This window comes from Micropterus salmoides, unplaced genomic scaffold (assembly GCF_014851395.1).
Source record: "Micropterus salmoides isolate LMB-PRFRI ecotype aquatic unplaced genomic scaffold, ASM1485139v1 Ms_hic_scaffold_1, whole genome shotgun sequence".
Classification (NCBI taxonomy): domain Eukaryota; kingdom Metazoa; phylum Chordata; class Actinopteri; order Centrarchiformes; family Centrarchidae; genus Micropterus; species Micropterus salmoides.
In genome coordinates, this window is record NW_024040040.1 from 47935958 (window position 1) to 47957372 (window position 21415).

At 40.9% G+C, this 21415-nt stretch overlaps 1 protein-coding gene across 2 annotated transcripts in view; it reads right to left on the bottom strand.

Annotated features, from left to right (window-relative positions):
• The window catches only part of LOC119912701 (enhancer of polycomb homolog 1-like), a 35447-nt gene extending 14323 nt beyond the window's left edge, over window positions 1–21124 (bottom strand). The window contains exons 1-7 of one of the 2 annotated variants that reach the window (XM_038732002.1): window positions 20850–21124; window positions 19969–20090; window positions 7459–7618; window positions 5163–5308; window positions 4457–4663; window positions 3315–3463; window positions 442–595 (exon numbers count right to left, since the gene is read on the bottom strand). In XM_038732002.1, coding sequence (XP_038587930.1) covers window positions 442–595; window positions 3315–3463; window positions 4457–4663; window positions 5163–5308; window positions 7459–7558 — 756 coding nt within the window. In that variant the 5' untranslated portion in view covers window positions 7559–7618; window positions 19969–20090; window positions 20850–21124. Of the gene's footprint in view, window positions 1–441; window positions 596–3314; window positions 3464–4456; window positions 4664–5162; window positions 5309–7458; window positions 7619–16896; window positions 17322–19968; window positions 20091–20849 lie in introns of those variants that run through there. The other variant, XM_038731995.1, reaches the window with a different exon arrangement.
• Between the last annotated feature and the right edge of the window lie 291 nt (window positions 21125–21415).

The following is a 21415-nucleotide window of genomic DNA, read 5'->3' on the forward strand; positions in this document are numbered from 1 at the left end:
CATTAATAGCCACCTCCAATGTTGCTGTAGGAACAAAGGCAGCAGGTATGCAAGTCAGATTTTTCTAAATTGTGGTTGTGCTTGCGGATTTGCATTTCATAGAAGACTGGATTACTGGCCTTGGCGGGGGGGTTTGCGCTCACACAGTGCCCTTCTAGTTGCCATTTAAAATAACGTCCCTTTTCAACAACGAAAATGTCAAGGTCTCATTTGAGTCAGTGTTCAATATGAAGTACAGTATACTGCATTGTAACGCTCCTCACTTCAGCCATCATCAATGTGTGAATTAAATCAAGTGAAGGACAAATGGGAAGTCAATAACATTTTCAGATACTTCTCTGCAGACATTCTGTTCCAACACCCACACTCATCAAGAGCCAGAAAGTCTGTTCTGACATTATAATGAGGAAGCCAGTGTGTTGTGAATATAGATGGCCTTACTTTCTTGTAGTCCTTCATATCCAAGTGGTCCTGGTGTCTGTACTGGTTGCTGCTGGACAGGGGAATGATGGGGATGGTGTAGACAGGCTTCACCAGAGCTCGCTGCGCAAGTGCTTCTGCCATCACCTCGCTGCCAAGGTCTGGCATTGCATTCCTGATGGAAAATAAATAAATAAATAAATAAATAAATGGTAGAGGAGTTAGTGAGCATTAAATAAAAGGGCCATATTTGCAAAACAGCTGCAGAATAGAATTAGGGATTATTATTAGGGGTCACTATTTTGCAAAGCATAATTAATTCACAAACAGGCCACAAGAAAAATACCTCAAAAGGGACAGATGATTTAAGATAAAGTTGATATGAGTGGTTGTACTTGTATAACATTAAAACAAGGAGGTACAATCGATTTATTAGAGGAATGGCTCATTTGTAACTTCTGACCTACAAATTAAAAAGGTTTATTCAAGGTTATTTCAGACAAATCATAAAGCAGTAAAGGCAGTAAAGGAAGATTTCCTTGTGTCTCTCCACATCATGTAGCTGTAAACCGAAACTTTAATCAATTCTTAGATGCATCGCGATGCGGACGTGGAAGATTATGAATTGATTAACAAATGTCTAAAAATCAATTATTTAAATGTTAATTGATGCAACGTCGCAATGTTGACAGAACGAAAGGTGGAAATGCAGCGCCCGGACCGTCTGTGAAGCGTGCACAACAGAGAGAGCAGTGTTCCCCTGTATTCGCCACCGCTGCAGAATGAATAACCACCCCACTAAAATGTCACACAATCATTAATATCAGTGCGCAAGTTATAATTTTAACTCGCACACTGCGAGCATGGTGACGCTCGGCAGATCCCTGCGTACTGTGTGTGTGAGGACGAGCGAGTGAGAGAGAGAGAGTGGCAGAACGTGACGGTGAAAGTTAGCGGAGGAAAAATATTAGCAGTAAGTTTCAGTCTGGTCGTAAATGTGCAGCGTAGGTCACTGTGTGTCCGTTAATAAAAGTCTGTAGTTTCCCCCAACGGCTGGAAAAGTGAAGGCTGTTAGCGCTATTTAACATCTCCTCTGCTCTCTGTCCCCCCACACCAGACACCACACTTCTGGGGACAGAGCCGTGAGCGTCACCGCCCCCACCCGCTCCCTGTCTGGACACTTTCAAAGATCTACTAAAAACCCTGCTCTGTTTGTTGTTCTGTAACTATGTGTAAAGCGTCCTTGAGTCCTGTGAAAGGCGCTAAAATATGTTATTTATTTATTTATGTAATGTTCGCTAAATTAGTAACAAAGTAATATTATCAGCTGTATGTCATTCCTAACTAAACTACTAGTCAAGGGCTGAACACATCAGGCACAAGCTTAGACTAAACTGGTGTACAGCTCTGTCCTGTATACATACTTTACTGAACATCCTGATAATTATTTTTCAGTTTTCAGGAGTCTGACAACTGGTTGTTAAAGAAATGAGGGACCATGGAGCTGAGGTTAATAAAGTAAATTAGGGATGCAAACTAGTGCTTTTAAGCTAATTAGGAAATGTTTCTTTTGGATTTTAATTCGCAAATTAAATGCTTAGTAATTATTCAGCGATCCTCTAAAGAAAAAATGATGCATCGATAATCGTTTTATAATTGAATCGCAATCGAATCGTGAGGTGCACAGAGATTCCCACCTCTACCAAACACCCTGTCAATTTAGTAAAATTGTAATTTATACTTCAATATTCAGCAACATTATTGCTAATTAATGCTGTCAACACCACACAGCTGCAACCAGCAGACAAAAGCATCAAACTTCAGTGCACAGAAAAGCCCAAAGCACACTTCTGTCATAGTGGCTACACCACACAGCACACCTGGGTCACTCTACACCAGCATAATATCATGAAGTGGGCCGGAGAAGCTATCTACTGAGAATAGAGTGGTCCAATCTTGGAGTGAGCACTGGCTTTGATGCACAGGCAGAAACCAGGCCGGGATAACAAGAGGAAATTGAAATGTCACTACAAATCAAAAGCACTTCAAGGAGAAGGGTCCAATTTAAGCTCACACTGACAGCTACTTTCAGAGCAAATTCATTCCATTCAGATGTCATGTTTAGATGGATCTCAAAGGCTCCACTGGGGGGGAAAAATATAACAATTCAAAGTGGAGCTAGGAGAAGAAAAAAATAAATTAAAACTCCAAACAAAATAATACAAACATATAGTCTAGTGTACTGCCTAACAGACTGGGTACAAGATTCTAGCAGACACAGAAGTTAATGAGCTAATTTGCTCCTGACACTACTGAATAAACAGGGTGAACTCTAAATTGATAAAGCATGCAAAACAGTGTACACAAGTGTGACCCCAATTAACACGAGCAGCAAACCCTGACTTTGCAAGATTGATAGTATAAAAGACTCGACCACATATTTTCTGTAGACAAGAGTCCTAATGACCTCTACTTGGGATTTCACTTTAATGAGAGTGAAAACAAGCATAATCAAACATGTAGGTTAACCACATGAGCAATCCAAAACGCCACAAAGTAAAGCTAGGACTCTGTCACCTTCACCGCTTTTTTTTTTTTTTTTAACTAAACAAGAAGCGTTTTAAAAACCATATCAGAAACCATTCCAAAAACACTGGAACCAGAGCACAGCTGCAAAACACAATGTTATTCAAAGACGTATCTGTTCATGAACATCAGTCATCTAATCAGACAAGCGAGGCATGCGTTTATCATACTCCTGCATCATAAATCCCTTTGAAAAAGTCTCCTAATGGCAGCTACTTGCCTAACAAGGTAGTTGATGCGGTGCAGACAACCCTAACAACCGCTGCCAAACTCTCTCTGGGCCAATTTCACAGGCCGGTCTTTCTTACCTCTTCTCCACAATCTCTAGGGTGAGATGCAGCAGCTCCCTCTTGCTCTTCTCTCTCCTCTTGATCATCTCCAGGATGGTGACAGCTCGGCTCAAGTCCCTGCGCAGCTTCAGCATCTTCTCATACGAAGCTTCGTCATTCTTTCGGTTCTGAAAATGGAACAGCGGTAATCCAGACGAAGCCACGGTTACTTTTTTTACTTACAGTTTATTAAGTTGCTGAGGTTTGCACATCTTCTCAAAACTTTGATTTTAGGTAATACTACTACTTTGACAGGTTAAAGGTTCTAAGAATCCTACAGAACCTTTATATCAAAGCTATATTGATGGCTTGGTCCATACCAGAAGAATACCTACAGAACAGTATTACAGCCATGTGTTAGATTTGTGCAATATCAAGGTTTTACAATATATCAGGGGAAGAGAAATCCCTAAGGTATCATTTTAAATACCGTCAAACACACGAACACTCCTCTTTCTGGTGGATTGATCATATTGGCTCTTAAATCGTTTGTTTTCTGTGCGCTCAGTTTGCATTGGAATGGGTATGTTTGCTCAAAAGATGCTTTGTCTCGTAACATTCATGGCTCTTCACACTGCCGCGTTTAATGCTCGCCACGGTCTGCCCGTAGGAAGAATGAACATATAAGAGTCTGTCCATTCTCGATTAAAAACTCTCTACGGTTCTCTTTTAGAGCACGTCATGAGAAATTGCTTCTGACACCCTTATTTCTCTGACTGTCTCTCATCTCGTCTCCCTGTCACAGGCTGTATGTATCTCACGACTCGCAATGCGCACATTGGATTGGCTGAGTAGCGTCACGCGAGATGATTCTGGGCCGCCAAACACCGGTTAAAATACAACTCATGCATGCAACAATAACTCCTATAACCAGCAGCTCACCCTTTCAGTTTTTTCTTTTTACACAAATACTTTTCTTACACTGTTTACCAATTATCAGGAAGGTATAAAGGTATCAAACAAAATTACAACCCATGACTACTATATTGCCTGCTTCCTCTCACAAGGCCCTTAAAGATAAAGGTACATTTTTCAGCTACTTGGCCACCAAGAAGCGATCATTTGCATGCAACAGGTAAAACAGCCCAATGTTGTCCATTTGCCTGGCCACAGATTCCTACCTTCCTGGTCTGCATCTTTTCTGTCCGTCGGCGGAAGGCCACATAGGGGTCGCTGGTGCTAGAGCCATCCCTCTTCTCCTGCTTGACGGTGGGGATGAGGGAGCCACTCTTGCAGGTTTTCCTCTTGCGACTCCAGTAGTCGAACACCTCCTTGATCAGCTCATCGTCCTCCTTCAGCAGCAGTTTGGCCTCCTGGAGACTGACGAGCTGTGAAACAACAAAAAGGAGAGAACATGTAAGTGGTCAGAGCCACAGCACTGTGACAATACATTTAAGTGTGTGTAATAAAAGATGTAACAAACAACGCAGAGGAACCAGGTGTTTTATCCGAGCTGCAGTCGTTTTAAAATGGCTATAAACACTTCAAAACAAAGCTTTTGGGCTTTCAGGAGTGTGGTGGAGTGGAGGAATCTTGTTGCCTTGTTGTATGAATTTAAGTAGCCTACATATTAGTCAGACTTGACAAGAACAGAATGCAGTAGCTTGGAGAAGAAAAAGCTGTACATAACCATTAAGGAAACCAAGGACTAAAGCAATGACCCACCTCTGGAAATGACTAAATGACATGGTGAGAATCAGAATAAATAAGCCAAGGAAGTCAGATTGCGCTTTACTCTGTAGTGAATAGTGTGAAGAAAAGCCAGAAATGTGTTTGTGCTAATACCTTGCAAATATCAGTATCCTCCCCCAAAAGAATGACACACACCTGCTGTCCGCTGCCTTTCTCCAGTCGGTCTATCATTTCTTCAAACTGCAGGGCTGTGATTTCCATTTTCTTCTTCAGCTTATTCACAAACGTCTCATCCTCTGAATCTAGGTCGTAGTCTGGCTGCTCTGTATCCAAACTGAAAGCTGCGAGATGGAAAAGAGTTGGTTACTTAAGAGACAGACACATTAAATCAAATGCGCCTAAAGTAGAGGCAACATCACTTCTGTAAACACTAGAGTAAGGTGCACTGTGCATGAACTCGATGACTTCTTGGCAAATAATTATGACATTTTGGCATATTAAACAGTTCATTACTCAGCGCAAAACAAATCTTCACTCCATGGTGCGAGTACTTCACTCGCATATGCCCCTACAAAAACATACGTGCAAACCAGAAAGCAAGATTTACGAGCACAGTGTGCAAGTTAAGACTACAACCTACAACAAAGTTAGTGAAACTTTCAAAATGTTGAACTCATTGTCATGCACGGTTATGATTACTGACGAGTATAATACTTAGCATCAGCAAATTTGAGACCAACCACCATGTAGTGCATTTTTCTTGAACAAGGATTTAATGAATGAAACCAACCTATTGTAACTGGAATTAATATTATACTAGTGGTAAGCTATATAGTATAATATTATATGAAATTATAATCCTATATATTTATGTGTGTACATATACCTGGCGAATAAAACATTTACATGAAGTGTGGCGTGGGTTATGTGGGTGCTGCTGGTGTATCGTGTACCTAGTTTAAAAAACTACAAGTCCCATATTCCATAAGCTGCAATGCACCAAATCGAAGCAGAGTTTTCTGTGATGAGTGATCAGTGTGTACATGTTTAAAAATCTGTGTTAAATGTGTCAAAGTTTCAAAAAAGCCAATGGCTGGTGTCCAGATACTAAAGGTCTTCCATAGTCCTCCACTGGTTTTTACATAATTGCACACAAGGAGAAGAAGCACACGCACAGTATAAATGTGGGTAATAACTGTTAATAACCTCTGTTACCTTCTCACTGTGCTCCTGAATTTCTTTGTGCGCTCCAACATTTTTCCCCTTTGACATGTCATTTTGATACGCAGAGTCATTTGCATTTAGCAGTAGAGCAGTTCAGGCAAAGTCAATAAACACAAGCCATCAGGAATGAAAAGCAGACGCCTTTATCTTTAGACAACTACTCAAAAACAAAATGAGCAACATTTTATCATGACAAAACATTGGCATTGTGTTTGCTTCTGTGCCTTCACCGCAGGGCTACAGGACAAGCACTAATATCCAGCCACTTGCTCAACCAGTCAGGCCAGAATCTCCAGTCATGGTCAAAACAGTAACACGTTAAAATGGGGAAGTAGCTGTCTGTTGTAATCCATCAGCTACTGTGACCGCTGGACAAAAAACAACAACATATGCTTACTGCACTGTGACTACGAGAGCCACACTATAACCAACACATTTACCTGTCACAACCTGAAGCATTTGGAAAGGTAGCATTCCCTCACGCCACCCCATATTTAAACTGTTACAGAAAAACAGAGCTGCACACTTATGATAAAGCTTTCTCCTACAGTGGTCGCTCTGGTTTACGTGTTGCTAATTCAAGCACAGCACATCTAATGGCTGCAGGATACAGCAAAAAAAAAAAAACAAAAAACAAAAAGAAGTTCTTTGGTCTCATTTTTGTTGAGAAACACTTTTGTGACTTCCGGCCCGTTTGTTTAATGCCAGATAAAGGAACCTACATAGATAGTCAATTTTAGGAACCAGATAACTAACCACATTTAAACAGACTGCAACCAATATCACGCCACTGTGTATTGTAGTGTGTGTATAAAATATTTGGACAGAGGGATGTGACATGACCACTGGCAACAGAAGACAGAGAGGAATTATTTTGGCTGGGAACCTTTCATTTCACCTGTGCGAATGCCAAATGTCAGTTTCTCCACCAATAACCTACTGACTCATTTTTTTGTTATCACCCATGGAGACTGCTCAAATGCTTTCAGACGTTTTCTGAAATCACACATCTGCTGTCAGACACTCAAGGGACAACAATGTAACATAACGTGTCAAGACTGACATACTGATATCCCTTTCCCACATGAAACACTGCTGTTTGATTATCCATGTATGGTAGATATTTCACACACAGGGTGGACATAAACCCTTTCAAACTATAAGACACACCCGGTGAATCCAAACGACAACACCGTCACCACGTGCTCCTCCAAGAGCACTAACACAGCTAAGAGGATCATCCTGTTGCGAGTGGCCTGCTACTCACGCTGTATGTGAATAAGCTGCTTTGGCATCTTGAACTCCCCGGGGTAGAGGGACTCGTAGTGCGTGATGTTGCGCTCTGCCTCGGGAACGGGGATAACCATGTTGTCCCGCTTCTCGCCATATACCTGCTGCGCCGAGATGGCCCTCTGGAGATGGTGCTCCTGGAAGAGAGAAAGAAAACAGCTGTTTATAATAAGACTGTCTGAGGATCTCTGCAGACTCTCTTTTCTTGATTTAGTTGTATACTGTTCTTTTTCCACCAGACATGCTCACTCTAGCAAGGCAAAGTGAATGTCTGATTCATCAACCAGTAGATAGAATCTGTTTTTCATAAATATTACTTCATTACATGGATATGCATCGACAAATAAGTAAACTGATGCGCGATGGGAAGATTGATTTAGTTGATGAAACAATACTGCTGTTTCACCATGAGTTTAATGAATTTTCCATTTGTTTCCAGATACACTGAATCAGGAGCCCAGTCTTTTTCAGAGAGCACTAACCACCACAAAACAACCAGATATTCCAGACTACCAACATGAAGGTACAGTGTGCAGGCTTGTGGGTTAATTAGGACCCGATCAGACAGAACGCGTTTTTTGCAGTTAGAGGCCCCCTTTTTTAAATTGTGTTATATTGGCAGTGAGCGTTTTGCGTTCTGTTTACGTGCCCTGGGCGCCTGCTGCGCCTTGCGTTTCCGAAGGAGCGCTTTGAGCATACAAAGTTGAAAAGAAATTTAACTCTGAGTAGAAAAGAGACAACGTTATTTGCGCTTTTTTCCCCCCATCGTCCAATCAAATGAATGGAAAGACGGGCCTGATTGGCAACAAACTGTCCCCGACTCTAAAATAAGCCTTGAACAGACCATTAACCATTAAGACAAAGCTACTGGATGTGTTTGCACACCTCTCACCCTCAAGTGCCCTCCGTTTGTCTAGTTTTTTTTTAAAGCAGATGTTTTTACAATTGTCAGCAACAAAATACACAGACCTGTGAGTTGTGATCGAGTTTCTGCTAATATGACAGTTATTACTTAGCGGCAAACCAAAGATTACAGAGCGCCGGCACTATAAACTTTCACTACACTTTCAGGACAGCTGATTCGGGAGCAGCATACTGCTCTTTTCTAAATTCAGCTTGCGTTTTCAAACCTGCAAAACGCTTTCTGTCTGATCGGGGCCTAAATGTGGTTTGTAGCACGGGATCTTGAGGTCATTCCACACAAATCTCTGGACAATCGCAGGGGAATTACATATCGAACAAGGAAAGAGAGTCCAAATCCAAACTCCCACACTATCGTCCGCACAATATGTTGAAGAAGATATGTGGGGAAATATTTGTACGTTTTAAATTATGAAACTAAATAAATAGCCTGCCTGTTAGAATGAGTGCAAAATGTGATGGCATTTAACCAAAAACAAAGCATTTCTAAACAAGATAAGGCTGCCACACTCATATCCACCCAAATCATTTTCAGTTCCTTTCACTGATTATCTTCCAATGTTTTTTCTGGCATTTCGTAGCTCTGATTTTCAACATTATCTCTAATAATTTGTCAAGGTTTGTCTAATCAGGCAGAACATACCATTTGTCATTTATTTATATATATATATATATATATATATATATATATATATATATACACACACACACACACACACACACACAGTATCTCAGAAATGAGTCATCAGGAGAAGGATGTTGTAGGATTAGGGGTGATGAACAAGGCTGGCTGATGAGATATAATAAGTATCAGCAAGCGTATTGGTGTGTCAGTCAGTGTGGATATACTTCACAGCATGGGCTCTCTGGCAAAGATGTCATATTAAGCCCAGCACAGGTAACCCTACTATCGCAACAGTGACTCATTGTTTGTTATAGGCAGCAGCTCCCAGATAGAGCAAGTCACAAAGATGGTCAGTAAGAAAGAAAATCCATCCTAAAAACGTTTACAAAAATGCTACTGCACATTCTGAGCTAGTGCTGCACAATTAATCAATATATTATTGAAATATGGTTAAGTGCAATTTCCAGGTTGTTTGGTACAAACCAAGCAGGAAGCTTCTGGTCTACAATATGACGCCGATGCGGAAGTCCCTGAAACCTGCATTCTATTGAAAATCCAACAGGGGGCGACTCTTCTGGTTGCAAAAAGAAGTCTGGCTCCATCAGAAATAATGGGAAAACACTACTTCTCAGCTGAATAATTACCCCAGTAAACACTGTCCTGATGAGTTTTTGGTCTCAGTCGCTAGTTTCAAATCTTCTTCAATACAAAATGATGTTTATTTAGTAAATTATGATCCCATTTATTTTAAAATAGACCACAAAGCAGAGAATGTTTCAGGGCGGGATTATCTATGATTGACAAGTCGTTACCATGGTGACCTGTCAATCAGGCTAGAGCCAACTCGTACCCTCGGCACTGTGTAAATTAAACCAGCACCGTTGAAAAAGCTTATTAGGAGTTGGCTGTTCACTTTCACACTTATTGCGAACATTTAGTTTTAAGACTGTTGTTCGCTAGACAAAGTCATCAGTCCACCGGCAGTCCACAAACCAACGGGTGACGTCACGATGACTACGTCCATTTCTTATATACAGTCTATGGTACAGACCAACAAATCAAACCTCATGATTTAAATAGTTTTTTCCGCAAAAATGAAAATTGTGATTCAGAAATTACCCACTAATCGTGAATTATGGCAATGTGACTTTAACCACATCGTGTAGCCCTATTCTGAGCCATGGGACCAAAGAAGAAATACCTATATAAAATACTAACTTGGCAGCACAAGTGAGGATGTTGGCAAATGAGTCACACAGCTTGACTCTTGAACTCAGCAAGTCCAGAATGTTTTTACATTATGTAATCTGGGTTCAGTCACCTGAAAGTTATAATGCCAAGAAGAAACTCGCATCAACACAAATCCCACACAAAAACACATACTACTGTCAAACCGACTGCGGCGTGTCTTCCTCTAACAAGTATATTAACAGGGCTCCTACTCATTTAGCACATTACACACTTTTTCCACAGCCACAGTTTGTTGGGTGGATTTTCAGATATGGGTCAGCGTTCCAATGATACCAATTGTGGCTGGCAAATATGAGCATCAATGAAACCATGTCTGTGCATGGCTAATTTTCCTTACATGGAAACGAAAACATTTTAGACACTTCCACACTTGCGTGGGTGTTTTAAGTGGTTAGGGCCTTAAGTATAATCCAAAGCCGTGTGAAGCTCTACATGGAGTAACAGGAGAACCATATCAGAGCTGTGAGCTGGCATGAAAGGACACAGCATGTGTCCAGAGCTGAACCATCTGCCCCTGGTAAGCGTATCATTTCGCCCAACATTGTACACTTTCTCTAAAACCAATACACAAAGAAAACACCTTATTGTATTCACCAGACCATTGTGAATTTAACCTTGAGGCTAAAGTGAAAGTGTTCAGCTGTGAAAAATCCAAAACCTGTGAAGTTTCAGGGAACAACCTCCAACTGACTGCTTGTCGGTGGCTCTACCTGAGTTTGGGATGTAAACATACACTTAAGCAAACTGCCATCTATTCACATATCACTGGTAGTTTATCCCCAACTTGAGCTTGCATGTTGCTCTACAACACGTCTGAATTTGGCATGTTCACACACGCAAATCACAGGTTATGGGCAAAAAACAAAAAGTGCTGCATTTGGCTTCCATTGCTACAGTATGTGTAGACTGTACAGCCAAGCTTGTTGAAACTTTCGCACAGCCTTGTTCTCTGCCCACAAACACACAACCGCCTGCAATTAGCCAACAGTTTCATGCGAGCCTACATTTAACAGCCCCTTGCTCAGCCAGTCTAAATCTGCAGAGGCTGTGATCTCTGATCTCAGCAACTTTAAATGTAAAGTTTAAAGTTACTGTGAACACACAGTTGTGTTGCAATAGCATTCTTGCAATCCCCTCAGCGCTCCATTTAATTCCAGTTTGACAGCCGAGAAGAGCTAAATCAATTTTATTTGGAGCATAATGCCAGCCTTAGCCAAGGATTACAAGCAAATGCTACTGTACAGCTATGCTGAAGGGAGTTCTGTATTGAATTAGAGAAACATTTTAATGACATGTATGTATTATGGTAAGTGTTGACACAGAAAAGCTGTCAAAGTCTGTCATACGTATGTAGTGATGAAAAGCTTTTTAGATCAAAATAACACTGGTTTGGCTTGAGGTAAAAGTCTAAACCATGTGCAGTACATCATTCACACTTTAATTCACACCTACAAGCCATCTCCAATTCAACTAACTTCAGAGTGTAGGACGAAATAAACCCTAGAACATGCAAACTTCACACAAAGACTCCGGCCAGCAGGTGGATTCAGAAGCAGGCCCTTTCTGCTTCCTCAAACAACTGAGCAACCATATTTTTATGGTTTTATAAATGTAAAAATAGGTATCTTCCACACATTGATAAACATCATAAACGTCATTACTCAGCAACAGCCACCTGGCATGATTGTGTGGCCAGTAGTTACATGGCTCTGATAACAAACAGATGCTGGCAAAAACAAGGGCAGGTTGCCTCATCAAGGAGATGTCGGCCGATTTGACATGACCTTATGTTAGGTCTATGAACCAATTCTTAACCAACATGGCCTGGGGGTTTGTTCTTTCAAATTACTTGTCAAACATCCTTAAAAATCGGCCTCTGTGAACCCCGTCGTCACTGTTGACTCTGTGAGTTAGGGAACCTGCATTAAGGGGGAGCGTAAAGAACCAATTAAACCTGAGCTGGGCCCAGACCTGCATTTGCACGCTTTTGTAGAGGATATGAGTTTGGCAAATTGCAACAGGCTGCCTTGAGCTGCCTCTGACCTGAAGATATCCTGATCTTTCACAGCTGTGATCCTCAAAACCGAGGTCCATAGGCTGGGATTTCCTCTGCTGAGGAAGAGGGTGAGCTGCGGTAAAGGGCTTTGTTTTTTTGTTTTTTTGAGTGGGAACGAGTACAGTAGGTTATTCTACGGCCTTTTGCAACTGTTTTGAAGAAAAATGTTAAGTTTAATAGTTTGGTGAAACACTGTCTTGACTTATTTTCAATCTGTCCAAACAACAACAAACACATAAAATAAGAGGTATGGATGCACTGAATGTTCGGCCACTGAAATCAAACGGCCAAAAACAGCACTTTCTGTGTTCAGCCTAATCAAAGTCAAAAGGCTGATTAAAGTTTACTCGTTTCCTAGCACATCCACACCACCTGTGGCTGACTTTTTAAAAAAGGCAATAAACGGTCTGACCCGCTTTGAGTGTTTCTGTCACTCGTTTTAGAGAAGGCCATTAAGCTAGCCGCACCTAAATTTGGAGTGCACACGTATTCAAGCCTTTATGGTAACTGAAAGACTGACTTTATCCTGTAATTTTCTCTTTACAGACAAGTGTTGCAGTATGCGAGACCTACCTGAGAGAGGCTATGAAGTCTTCATGTTATGCAATACGAGAAACACATACAACATTTATCATATTAGGTCAGACTTGATTAATTTCATCAATCAATTAATTTAGCGCGAGGATACACGAGTGACAACGTCCGGTTTTCAAAATAAGGTGTCTATAAAGTATGGAAATAAGATTAATTTGATTATATTCAGACAACATAAAACATATTACATGTGTACATTAAAAGTAAATGGACACATGTAAGTCACTTTACTGGACCCACCATAGTCTCTCCAAATCCTGTGGGAAACACTGAATAAAAAGCACATTTTCACTCCTCAATTTATGCAATGGTAAAAAAATGGCAAAAATGTATAAAAGTGCAGTGTGCTAGTCAGTTTTGGCCAAGATTTTTCCTTTCGGTGTATCCCTAATAAGAGGTAAGAGTTCAAGGCCACTTCAAGAGAACACACAACTGACTGTTAACGGACACACAGTAGACAATGCAGAAAAACCCTCAATAGTTCCTAACTGCTCTGCCTCTGACCACATAAAAAAAACTAAAATCCTATCTCCAATTATCTTGTTCTTTCTGCACAAAGTGTTCTAAGAAATGAGGAAGACTTCACAGTGGCAGTGCCGCTGCTTTCTGTCACGGCCACAGATGCAGATAGAAAGGGGAAAAAAAAGAAAATCTATTTTTCACAGCGCGGCACGTTCCTTCCATTAAATGTTCCCAAGAAAAATAGATGACTCCAATAAAAGCTGCCATGGCAACAAAAGTGCGGCCTCCAGCAGGTGTTTCTAGCTCATGCTGACCGGAGGAAGGCGAGCAAGTCTTGTGGAAAGCAATCAGCTCAGTGAGTCAAGGCACACCAAAATAATATTCCACCAAGCACTGATATGCATGCAATAAAACAAACAAAAGCAGCCAAAAAACGCGACATGCCACCACTACATTCCTTTAAGTCTAACAAAAGATACGTCTAGTGTATAACCAAGAATGCACTATTAATCAAAACATGGTGCGATAATAATAAGTGCAATATCCAAACTACAGAAGCTGTCTTTTTTTTTTAGGTGATGAGGGTAAAGTGAAAACCACTTAAATCAAGAACTGTAGCGCTGCAGAGATAATACTCCCTGTCCTCCAGATGTAAGAAAACATGGTTTGTTTGGTACAGACCGACAAATGTCACATCAACATGATTTTAATCATTTTCTGTGAAAGTGATCATTCCCATTAATCGTGAATCATAATGCGAATCATAGTATCTGTCAAAATCATCGCAATGTGATTTTTCTTTTTACCATATTGTGCAGTTCTACCTATAACTAAAAGGACAATAAATGGTGCCCTTTATAAACTACCGCAACATACAAAGAGGACAGAACAAGTAGCAAAACATGCAATAGAGCTAAGCCAATGTAATGAGGGTGTTTTCCTTCATTTCAGTGTGGCCGTTGCATTAAGTTCTCTTTATTTTGAGTACTAAGATGATTTTAGCATTTTATAAAAAGGCACTGAGCGAGAATCTCAGGCTGAGCAACACAGAATTAATTTGTTACGTTTGCTTTTTCTAATCTGCATTATAAATGGCAGCAAGATATTATGCAAACATACATATTCATGAGATTTTGATTATTTCTCCTTGCGTGCCTTCCTACGTTGCAGACGACACCGCTATTCTCCAACTGACCCTTGTGATTACTGACAGGCTTCACCTGCTCCTCTGACCAGGATACAATGAATCTCAACATATTTTAATCATCAATGCAAATGTAACAATTATAGCCTGGCCACCGTCAAGGCGATGTATACAGACTCTACTGCGTACTGCTTCTACAAATTGAAATATAGCACTGAAATACAAAGCCTTACAACAGAACAAATATCTATGTGATGGCTGTTGAAAAGCCACAGCAGGTGAATTGTTTTATGCTGTGTAGGACATTACGCATGCAGATTATTGATGGATTAAGTGCCATATTTCCAGTTCCAATGCAACTACTGATGGCGCACCAATTATGTTTTTAGCGGTTAATTATTTCTGTCAGGTTTGATGCCATGAATGCTGATGAGGCAGACATACAAAGGCACTTATTTAGGTGATTTAAATCAGTCCTCCCCAAAAAGCTATGGACTCAACTTACCAATGGCACTAGATGTATTCTTACGTCAAATTCAATCACAACACTGTACGCCACGATAATTTCGATTAATAACACGAGATTTCCCTTCCAATGTGTGCCATCAATGCAACAACCTCATCACGATCGCAAAGTGTGCATAGTCGCTTCTTAAAGTGACATAATTCTCAGGCCGGCATGTGGTCACTCAGCCAGCAACACTCCACTGTTGATGTGGGTCAGGGAGCTAAGCCACACACAGCCTTGTAGTAAAACTGTCCTCTTTATCTCTTCTGTCACTCTGTTATGTAATGCCGCTGTGTGTATGTGTACAGTGGATGGGGGCGGGCTGGCAGGGGGGCAGGATTTCTGCTGACTTTGCGTGCCCCCGTATGTGTTTTCCTTGTGTTTGTCTGCGGAGGCTTCTCAGCGGCATAGAGGGGCTCTCCTGCTGACAAGCTGACGGGGAGAAACTCAGCAGAGCGAGCCAGGAGGGGTAATAAACACCAGCCATTAATGCTTTGTCTACAACCAGCAACAATAACCAGCATTTAACTGACAACAACATAGACTACACTCCAGAAATAAAACTTAAACCAAAAGCAATTCAGCTGAAAACTGTAAATGTGGAGGGTTAGTAAGAAAGTCTACAGTGGGGTCAGCTGAAAGTAAATTGAAGAAGCTGTGGGTTTTAGTTTTATGGCTTTACATACTCTCTCTATGAGCAGTGCAAATCTTTTCTATATTTAAACGTGTTTTGAATGTGACTAGCATGCAGCACCACCCTACTACACGCAAGAGTAAACAAACTAGGGTTATGCAGTACAGATACCACAATCTCAAAACCTGACACGCTAAATCAAATATTAGCAACCCTGAATGCAATCCAAAAACATTACCTGGCCTCTAAGTCAACAATAACTCTTAAGTTACAAGCCAAGCATCCAGAGGGTTAAATTAAGCATGCATAATAAAAGTAGATTCTCAAATAAAGTACATATTTGTGCATAACTGCATAAATTAAGTGGTTGATTCTTATACTCCTTTCACAGAAATGTGCAGACATTACAAAATAAATGTACTAAACTCACAACAACTTTTTACAAACACGACTTGATATGTTAAAATGCGTTTGAAGTCATTACTGATTCAATGTTTTGTACCATCTCACTTTTCATCAATAAATAAACACTTTAAACATGGCTACACCAATCGAGACTTCTATCATAGCGTGATCAAAACAGATGTCATGCTGAGAAAAAGTAAAAGAAACCGCCTCTAAGACAACACTGTTATCGCCATACCATGCATGTCAGAACACATTATGTTCCCGTGGCACTGTGCAATGCTGCAAGCAGGATTAAACTGAGGGCAGTCATACATTTCCCCCCCTTTCTATGCCAAGTGCAGACAGTGTGCAGCACACATGGCAAGAGCTGGAGCTGTCAACACGCAACACCTAGCTGTCAAACCGGGCTGTGGGGGGGGGGGCTCAGTGTCTCCCCCTGGCATTTGCTCACGGAGGTACACCACGTCCAAGGCCTATCCCCGCTCGCCTTTACCAAAGAGAAAGTCAACAAAATGGTGGAACAGATACAAGTCACGTGACTTCTTTGTGCTTTCGGGCGCAATTGCAAGTGAAAGAAATGGACACAACACGGCTTACGAATAAAAAATCAAACCAGTGCGAGCTTGTAATAACACCTGCGGTAGAGCGGGGTCGGAATATTGAGTATTCACAGAGATCCGTCGTGTGCACTAAAGGGCAGATATGGCGGCCATTTTGCATAAGCTTGCGCAGGCAACATAGTGGCGCCCCTCGATGTGAAAACACCGCTAAAGTGATCCACCACCAGTCGGCCAGCAATAAAAAAAACATACCGATTCCTCCTCTTTTTCCATCCCAGTTGGCATCTGCGGCACTGCCCGGTTGATCGAGGCATATTCGTGCAGGTCTGGCAAATCCTCGCAGCGGAAGACGGGTAGAGGCTTACTAGCATCCAGCGCCCGTGCCCGAAACGACAATTTACTCATTTTTATATTAAAAGATGTAGCATAAATCTATTCGATCTGCTAGGAATAACAGCAGCTCTGCCTCGAGTTCTCATGGATGAATCTGTGACGGTCTCTAGGAGTCAGTCGGTCGATTGAGGGTAGCAGCGCGAACTGAGCCGGGCAGGCCCGGGTCTCGGTCGCTCTCTGTCGGTCTTTTTTTTCCCTACGATCCGCTGTTCCTCCCCGGTTCAATACGCCATGGCCAACATGGCGGACATTACAAACTCATGCAGCTCTCCGCTCGCTCCAAGCGGCCCAACCCCCTCGATCACACAAACAGCCATTCCCACGCAGTTTCGCACGCGTGCGCGCTCGCGAGACCCTTGGGGTACGGGAGGAGGGGAGGTGTACCGACGGTGGGGGCAAGATGCTGGATGCTGATGAAGGGGATGTGAACTTCCCAGGCTCGGGATGTTGTCACCCTGTAACACGCCAGGCTGACGTACGAATACATATTTATTCTCCATGTAAGAATAAATAAATAAACAAATACATGAAAAACAAACCTGTGTGTCGCACCGCAGCATTACATATATTTCTGAGTAAAACACACTCATAGGCAGGCAATGTGAGGTTGTTTTTTTTAACCTTGCAATGACACACACAATTTTAAACTTCTATCATGTGTTTAAATTAATGAGTAACCAAAAATAGGACACACGTTCTTCCTATTAGATTCAATTGTTTTGCGAATAGCGCCACCCTGTGGTATAAAGAATAATAAACTAAAATCTCCCACTATGATTACATGTGAACATTTTCTGCTTTACTTTTCTGTCCATGCAAAAGACATGAGAAGACATGCTAGAAAAGTGGGTAAACATCCCCATCTCCACACCTACACTGTATACTGTATGCCATTCTTTTCTTTAACACATTAAAATACAAACATGTTCACTCACATATGATACATGGACCTGGACACAATAAAAGAAACAGCTTAATTGGTAAATACAGATGTAGTTAAGAAGCTATGTAATGTTGGATAAGGATGAAACATATGAAGGTTATACATTTTGGCCACATCCAAGTTAATTTCTTTTAGTTATTCCTTGATTCACACATGACTGGAGAAGAGTACTCCCTGCAAACTGAAAATGACATGTATTATAATTGAAATTGATCTAATTACGATTTGCAAGATGGCAAAAGTTATTCCAATACTGAAAATACTGACACAGACTTATACTGTAAATTAGTTAGTAGTCAACAACAAGCACTTTTTACATAAAATAACTGATGCTTTTTTGTAGTTTTTGAGTATGTGCATTATCCTTTGTTCACCAGATAAATGCTGTGCACTGGCATTAAAATGCTCCGGTGGTGTAATAAATGTTTCTAATGCTTCTTATATGATGTTACGACCACAACAAGGGTAGGATGGATCCATGGATTCACGCCTTGCCAAGCAACAGAAATCAAGAAGGACTCAAACATTGTTTAATTTGTCAGCCGTCACTTGTTGTGATCCGGTGTAGCTTCATCTTCTTGTTCTTAACTGTCAGACGTGGGAATCAGCACAGTCTTCTGCTGCTGTAGCCCAACAGCTTCAAGGGTGGAAAAACTGTGCGTCTTGACGGGTCCTTCTGCACATTACTGATGTACTGCAATGTTATGTACATTTGACCACTTGTTAGATGAGACGTCTTGCCTTTCTCCGCTGATGACTTTCAACAATGTGGCATTTCTCCCCCCCCCTCCCCATTACAGGAGTCACACACTTCAAAAGCTGATCATTTCTGAAATGCTCAATAGCAATATGTTTTGGGACAAATGATCAGACCTAAGGCTGGACGATATGGCCAAAAATGTTATCACGATAAGTATCAAATCGTCATTTATTTAGAGTTTAAAAGCTGATTTTGGCTCCTGAGGGAAAGTTGAAGAATTGTGGTTTAAACTCTTCTTTATGGTCAACACATGATCCAAACAGTGGATCACTTCACATATCTGAGGTAGAACATTCAAAACAATTATGTTAAAATCTTTTTCAACAAATATGCATGAGCAAAATTAAGTAAAAGGTTTTTTCAGTCCTTTTTCCTCAACGAAATAAACATCTTAATAAAAAATTAAGTCCTAATTCCTGTGTGATTCAAGTGAATAAAATCAAACATTTACTGAACATCTGTTATTTTGTTATTGAAAAAAAATTATATCACGATCATTTTTGTTATAGTTTTATTGTCCAGCCCTAATCAGACCACATTCTAAGTCAATGCAATAATACGGCTTGTACATTTTTAATATTTAGGCCAACCACTGCTGAACATCTCACTTGCTTAAGTGCTTAATGTTTATTTGATTCAAATGTGGCCCAAAAGAGTTGCGTGAATGTAGAAGGGAGACATGCCTTACACTTATAAGTGCAATAACTGCTAGTCCATAACAGTTCAGCATTCGTTGCTTCAGATGTAAAAGTAATAGGCCTAATTATATAGAATTAAATATATTCAGAAACAATCAATAAGTACTCAAGACAAAACCTCCTCCATGCAGAAGAGCAAGCCTCATTATAAACGGTTCAAAGTATGATCTCTACACCTGTCTTCACATTGTGTTTATGATCTAAGAGAACTCAAGCACTTTTATCTAGACGGACGGACATAAATTCATTAGATATATATTCATCAATACAATACATGTGGAGGTATAAAGTTTGCCACTGCAACACAAATGTTTAACACCAGATCAATTGTGCAAATACCGATTATCTGTATGTGCAATACTGAGAAATAGGAAATGGGTGTGCAGACATTTTTAAAGTGGATGTATCCCCTATGGGCAACACAGCCCTGACCTTGGCTGCCTGAGCTTTACATTGTGATATACAGAGGCACAAGATAGGTTTACGGTCACATCTAAATAGAATAATAAAGATTAAAAAAAGCAAATAACCTGTAGGGATGGGTGAGATTTCCTGTGGGCACGAGTGAATGGCACAGATGTGGGAGGCTGACATGATTAATCATCATCCGTTTGGGAGCAATAGGCTCAAATCTGCAGACCATAATGGAGACCTGTGAAGCAGAGTGGCAAGAAAGACATACTAATATTAAAAAAAAACATGATTAACTTGAGTCTTGTCTAATCAAAATACATGGTTAATATGATTTATTGGCCACAGAGATGCGTCTTTCCTTCTCTATTGGGTATTCATTACAGTAATAAACTGTTGTTGTGGGATCACTGGGGAGAACATTTGGACCGAGATTTGACAATTATCTACAACACACACTCACACTAGCCATTCTCAAGTTCACATTTGCTCATTTTCAATTCAAAACGACTGTATGAATTCATTTTAGAAGCTATTTCCTTTGAACCGTGTTTAATAATGTAGACCAAGTTTTGTTGATACAACACCACAGAGTGTACATTAGTGCAAACCCATTTATGGAAGAGTAAAGAGGACAGGACACGATAGGTGGAAAAGGCGTCTTCACAAAATGCAGACGACATGCATTCACCGCTTACAAGGCCGATTACAAAAGCAGCTTTTAAAGGGTTCATAAATCGTTTCGAGCCCAAAGATCAGAAACAGCTGTGTTTGCACAAGGACCAGCGACACCGAGGCTAGCTGACAGGATGCTACCGCTAGCTTAGCCCAGTTTCCCTGACCCTGCGCCATTTACCAGCCAGCTAACAGTTTGCGGACAGACTGCCAACAGTTTATTATAAACTCGCAACTAACTTGTCCGCAATTGAAATGCGTCCCTTTCGATTCCCACAAAGGTAACACGGAGGGGAAACTAGCTTGAGTCGGAGTTGCAACTTACCTGCTGCTAGCAAAGCCACAGGGGAGGATGATGATGATGATGATGGCAGTTCTTCTGGTTGTCATGCTAGCCGAATGCTAACGCTGGTTAGCTCCCTTCGGGACGCCTCAAGAGGAAAACGGTTTTTAAAATTAATAATTTATTTTTGAAAGTGCCGTTAACTCACTGCGAGAGGTCGCTGGAAACAAACGTCAGGGTAGAGAAAGTGATATCCTGTCGGTCACCGTAAACTTGGATAGTTCGCTAAGGTTACTTCGACAAACATGAAAAAATAAAAAGAGATCCAAACTGACCACCGAGCCACTTTGCAGGCGGATTGTGATTGGAGGGTGAATGCCACCAATCACCTGTGGAGAGCTCGGGGAGGATGAGCTCACTGCCCCCCCCGCCCACACATGAATAATAATAATAATAACAACAACAACAACAAATTTAAATAATACAAGTTATAAGAATCATGCAATTTGTTATTGCATTTTATTTGTTCAAATTATGCATTCAAATAATTAGCAAAAGCAAAGGCTACACATAAAAATATACTTTTATTATAGACACCAGAGGCAGCC